We start from the raw sequence: 5,504 nt of genomic DNA, 5'->3' as shown, positions 1-5,504 counted from the left end.
TATGCCTTTAATCCCAGCACTTGGGAGGCAGAGGCAGGTGGATTTCTGAGTTTGAGGCCAGCCTGCTCTACAAAGTGAGTTCCAGGACAGCCAAGGCTATACAGAGAAACCCTGTCTTGAAAAAAATCAAAAACAACAACAAAAAAATACCCAAGATCAGAATTAGTCGGGCTGAGGAAAGAGGGCTGAAGAGACAGGTGGCTTAGGTTCAGTTCCTAGTACACACAAAGCAGCTAATAGCCAGATGAAATCCCAGTTTTTGGGAAAAAAACACTATCTTTTGGCCTTCATCAGCACCAGACACAGTGGAATCCAGACTTAGATGCAGGCCAAGCACCCAAAGAGATTAAGTAAAACTTAAGAAATATTAAAATTTAGGAGCTCAGTGCAGTGATACAAAGCTATTATCACATCTACTCAACCAGGAGGACTCAGCAGGTATAAAGATGCAAACCAGGCTACTTTTGTTCATTCAAGTCTCAAAATGGCAATACTCTCAGGGTGGAAATGTATTTTAATACACCTGCAAATCTTACCTTGTGTTTTCTGCTCAAGAAGTCGTCGTCTTTCATCCATATCTTTCTCAGGAATACCTTCCATGCCATATATTTCCAACTCTATGTCTGTTCTCCCAGGTATTGCATTTGGTACTGCATCTATGGTTTCTTTATGCACCTTAAAAAGAATTTATATTTAAAACTAGAAACTACTCAGCAGACTACTCATGACAACTAATGGATCTAAAACTTTCTTCTAGGCAATGTTGGCACTCGTAGGCAGATATCTGAATCGAAGGCCAAGCTGATATCAAGAGTGAGTTCCAGAAGAGTGAGGGCTACAGAGAAATCCTGTCTTAAAACAGTGAAAACTGGGCCAAAGCTGTTGCTCTGTAGCGATAGAACAAGTGAAAAGAAACCTAGAATTATGAAGGCCCAGGATTAGACTTTCAGCATAGTGCTACAGGTGCATACAAACATCAAAGTGTACTATATTTACCTTTTAAATTCCTTTCATTCAGATTAACTAACTTACTACTGCCATTTCTTTCATTTAGTATAGAAAATTCCTACAACACAAAGATCTTTTATTTTGCTATTCCTTGGAAATTTACTTCTTTTCAGATTTCTTCTCATCTGACAGCTTCCTAGTCTTATTAGTTGTCTTGTTTTCATTTTCTCTATCATTTATGATGAGACAGACCACTTTGTTATTTTCTTTCACAATATAAATCCGTGAGTTCAAGGCCAGTCTAGTCTACAAAATGAGTTACAGGACACCCAAAGCTACAGAGAGAAACCCTGTCTCAAAAAAAAAAAAAAAAAAAAAAAAAAACAAGAGTCAGCCTCCTAGTCCTCCCTCAAACTCCAAGTAAACATGCACAAACAATACATGAATTAGGCTGGAGATGGGTCAGAGGTTAAGGACGAACAGATTTTGGCTTGCAGCACCCACAACTGATAGCTCACCACTATCTGTAACTCCAGATCTAGGGGGATGACACCCTCTTCTGCCTTCTAAGGCCAACTGTGTACTGATGAGCACAAAACAGACAATCGTTAAGTAAGAGAACATAAAAAGATGCATCTATACAATAATGCAAAGGAGAAAAGGGGCAGTACTAAAGATCAAATTCAGGGCCTCAAAGATGCTAAGCAAAAGATCTACCATTAAACTATCAAGTCCAGCCTTTATATAAACTATGACATCAGGATGCAGAAATACAAATTCTGAAGTTTTCATTATTTCATTATGAAAAAACTCAAGAGAAGCTGAAGAATGCAGAAGTTAGAGGCACTCCTGATCTTCCAGATGACTTGAGTTCAATTCCTGCCACCCAAATAAGAGCTCACAGCTGCCTCATAATCCAGCTCCAAAAAACACCTCCCAGCTTCATGTACCCACACTACGTGTACAAATCCACAAAAAAGGGAGGAGGGGGGAGCAAGTAAGCAATTTGGACAACACAACAATGCTTCCAAGTAGGGTGTGTTCTTGTATACTCATCACACACAAAAAACTGATTACACTGAGTACTTATGAGGCAGAGGAAAGAGTATCATTGTGAATTTGAGGGTAGCCTGAGCTACGTAACATTCTAGGTCTGTCACCTAGGATAAATACTAAGTAAGAACTTGTCTCAAAATTAATAGTCAAGTGCACTTATCTTAACGGCCACAGGACAGACGTGGATTCTAGGCAGGTACTCCTGTGCCAAAGCTTGTGCTTATCAATTGGGTTCTATCCCTACCACCTACCACAAAAAGAGGATACAATACATACCGGAGTTTTAAGTAGATTTGGCTATTCACCCAATACATAAACAATAAAGCAAAGGCAAATTCAATATTATTCATGTGGTTACAAATCACAATGGGACAAGATCAAAACAGAAGAGAAATTCTTACCTGCATACAATGAATTGCTAAACCAGGTCCTGTGTACAACTTCTTATGACAAATATGGCATTTAAAATGCTTTGCTTTTTGGTGCTGTATAAGGATCTTCTCATCATCAAAATCTCTGTTACAATACCTGGTCACCATTAAGGTTAAAAAGCTGCACAAAAATAACCCCCCTGCCAACTAAAGGAAACAAAAGTTGGGGAGATCCTACCTAATTAGAAGCTAAGGAAAGCTGAAAATGGTGATATATGCCTTTAAAATCATCACTTAAGAGATGAGACAGAGTGGGCTGGAGAGATGGCTCAGCGGTTATAAGCACTGAATGCTCTTCCAGCGGTCCTGAGTTTAAATCCCAGCAACCACATGGTGGCTCACAACCACCTGTAATGGGATCTGATGTCCTCTTCTGGTGTGTCTGAAGACAGCTACAGTGTACTCATACAAAATAAATAAACAAATCTTTAAAAAAGAGACGAGACAGAGTCAAACCTCTGAGTTTGAGGCCAGTCAGGTCCACAATTTTGAGTTTCTAGACTAGTCAAGAACTACACAGTGCTGGGCGTGGTGGCCCACACCTTTAATCCCAGCACTGGAAAGGCAAGGCAGGCGGATTTCTGAGTTCGAGGGCAGCCTGGTCTACAGAGTGAGTTCCAGGATAGCCAGGGCTACACAGAGAAACCCTGTCTCGAAAAAGCACCCCCCCCAAACTACATAGTGAGATTCTGCCTCAATATAAATAATACCACAAATGCCTTTCATCTAATATGAAGGATAATAGGGGTAACTTTAAAATGACTCCAAGGTTCAGAGCACTTGCTGGTCTTTCAGAGTCCCCAGATTCTTTTCCCAACATCTATAAGGCAGCTCACAACCAGGACGACAGTCCCAGGTGAGTTAATGTCTTCTGTCCTCCAAGAGCACTAGGCATACAGCATACTTACCTGTGTAGGCAAACCACCCAACACACACACACACACACACACACACACACACACACACACAATTCTAATAAAAAAGGAGGGAACTTAATATAAATTCAGTTTTAGTATTTATATTTACAAATTACACTCATCATGTACCTCCCGGTCTGAGAACATAGCTCCATTGTTGGGGTACTTGTCTAGCATGCAAGGGGCTGGCCAACTTCCAGCACTCTGGATGCTGGGTGTAGGGCACACCTACAAAGCCCCAGCAAAAGTGGAGGCAGGAGAAACAAGCATTTTCTGGGCTACAGTGGTGCATGCCTTTAATCCCAGCACTCAGGAGGCAAAACCAAGCAAATTTCTATGAATTTGAGGCCACCTTGATCTACAGAGTTAAGTTCCAGGGCAGCCAGGCTACATGGATGAACTCTGTCTGGGAAAAACCAAGAGTTCAAGTTTTGTGATCCAGCATAACATGAAGCCCTGCCATAAAGAAAACATACACACACACCTACACCTCAAATTTTGACCTTTAAATCATTATTTCAACATTTACAAATGTACATGCTAAGAGTGTCAGCTGGACAGTAGTGCCTTTAATCACAGCACTTGGGAGCCAGAAACAAGTGGAACTCTTAAATTTAAGGCCAGGCTAGTCTACAGAGCAAGTTCCAGGACAGCCTGAGACACACTGAGAAAAACTGTCTTGAAAAACAAAAACAAATAAAAGGAGTTCCATGAAGGAGGAAAGGTTAACCAAAATCAAGTGAGCGAGGACTGGTGGCACACTGCTGGCAATCTGTGGCAGGAATGAATTCATCTGAACTAGACAAACTTGGTATGCAGACTAAGATCTTAATCCCAGGTCAGACAGTAAGACTAACTCGAAATTTTTCTTCTCAAAAGAAAAAGCAACTTCAAACTGGGCAGTGGTGATCCATGCCTTCAATCCCAGCACTTGGGAAGCAGAGACAGGCGGGTCTCTGAGTTGGAAGCCAGCCTGGCGAACAGAACAGACAACCACAACCCCAATTCCAAATAAAAAGACGGGGCGGGGGGGGGGGGAGGCAATTTCACAATTCATTAAGTATACAATAGAGTTGAAGTTGGGAATTCATAATCCATTTTCCAACTCATGACAAAGGGCACATTCAATTAACAATCCATAAAATTTCTTCCAGTTTCATTATTAATCTATGCGTTCAGGAAATGTAAATTCGCATATTTAATCCACAATATTAAGAGTTCTGAACTCACAAGACTTTTCCTGTGAGTGCATTAAATAATTCGTGACGGACTTTTAGCTACTTAACTACTTTAAAATCAAACCTTGAGACAAATCGTTTTCATGTAATAGATACAAATCCAATTTAACGGTAAAATACGTTATCAAAAAAAAAACAAAAAACAACCCACGAGAAAATTGTTTTCCTTCCCAACAGTTTAACCAGTCCTACAAAATTGGGTAACAGATAATAGAAACTCCACCCAGTTAAGCAAACGCTTCCCCAAGATTAAGGCGCCGAAAGAGACGCGGAAGACGATCCTCCACCGCGGGGGGGAGGGGAGAAGGCTAGTCACAGTTCAATTACCCAGGGAGTCAGGGCATTTACCCCAAACTCAAGTCCCTTTGCGGGGTCTTCAACGAAACAACGGAGACGGGAGTTCTTAGGGACGACTGCACTTGGGGGAACGGCTCCAGGCCCCCAATGATCGCGACAAACAAGTGCCTGAGTCACCAAGTCCAGCGCCACCAAACTCCGGAGCCCTCCCGCCCTAAGAACCCCATTTTACAAGAAATCACCCCAAATCCTAAGCCAGCCACCACAGCACACGGGCCCGGCCGGGCCCTGCCAAACAGGCCTAACCCAAACCTATCAGACTTGGGTTCTCATGAAGCGACACCCACGCTCGGCCTCCACGGCAACCCCACAAAGGATACCAGCACCACGGCTTCAGCTGCTTCTTCTTCTTGCGACCCATAACTGCGCCCTAAAGACTAGGCAGAATGGAGGTGAAAAGAAGCTGGGAGAAAAAAAACAAAAAACAAAAACAAAACAAAACAAAAACCCAAGAGACTCGCAGAGTTCTCGGAACCAACCGCCACGGCCGCGTCCCGCAGGAAACAGACACAAAATGGCCGACGCCCTCGTTCTAGCTCCACCTCCCATCAGCCACC

The 5,504-nt window shown here is 42.4% G+C and overlaps 1 protein-coding gene across 5 annotated transcripts in view; it reads right to left on the bottom strand.

The window, feature by feature from the left end:
* Window positions 1-5,504, bottom strand: part of Znf207 (zinc finger protein 207) — a 13,150-nt gene extending 7,646 nt beyond the window's left edge. For 4 of the 5 annotated variants that reach the window (XM_021212339.1, XM_021212343.1, XM_021212342.1 and 1 more), the window contains exons 1-3: window positions 5,268-5,504; window positions 2,406-2,532; window positions 537-675 (exon numbers count right to left, since the gene is read on the bottom strand). In XM_021212339.1, coding sequence (XP_021067998.1) covers window positions 537-675; window positions 2,406-2,532; window positions 5,268-5,308 — 307 coding nt within the window. In that variant the 5' untranslated portion in view covers window positions 5,309-5,504. The remainder of the gene's footprint in view (window positions 1-536; window positions 676-2,405; window positions 2,533-5,267) is intronic. The other variant, XM_021212341.2, reaches the window with a different exon arrangement.

Source organism: Mus pahari, chromosome 14 (assembly GCF_900095145.1).
Source record: "Mus pahari chromosome 14, PAHARI_EIJ_v1.1, whole genome shotgun sequence".
NCBI classification, from domain to species: domain Eukaryota; kingdom Metazoa; phylum Chordata; class Mammalia; order Rodentia; family Muridae; genus Mus; species Mus pahari.
The sequence above is the reverse complement of the archived record's forward strand: the minus strand, read 5'-3'. Positions and strand labels throughout refer to the sequence as shown.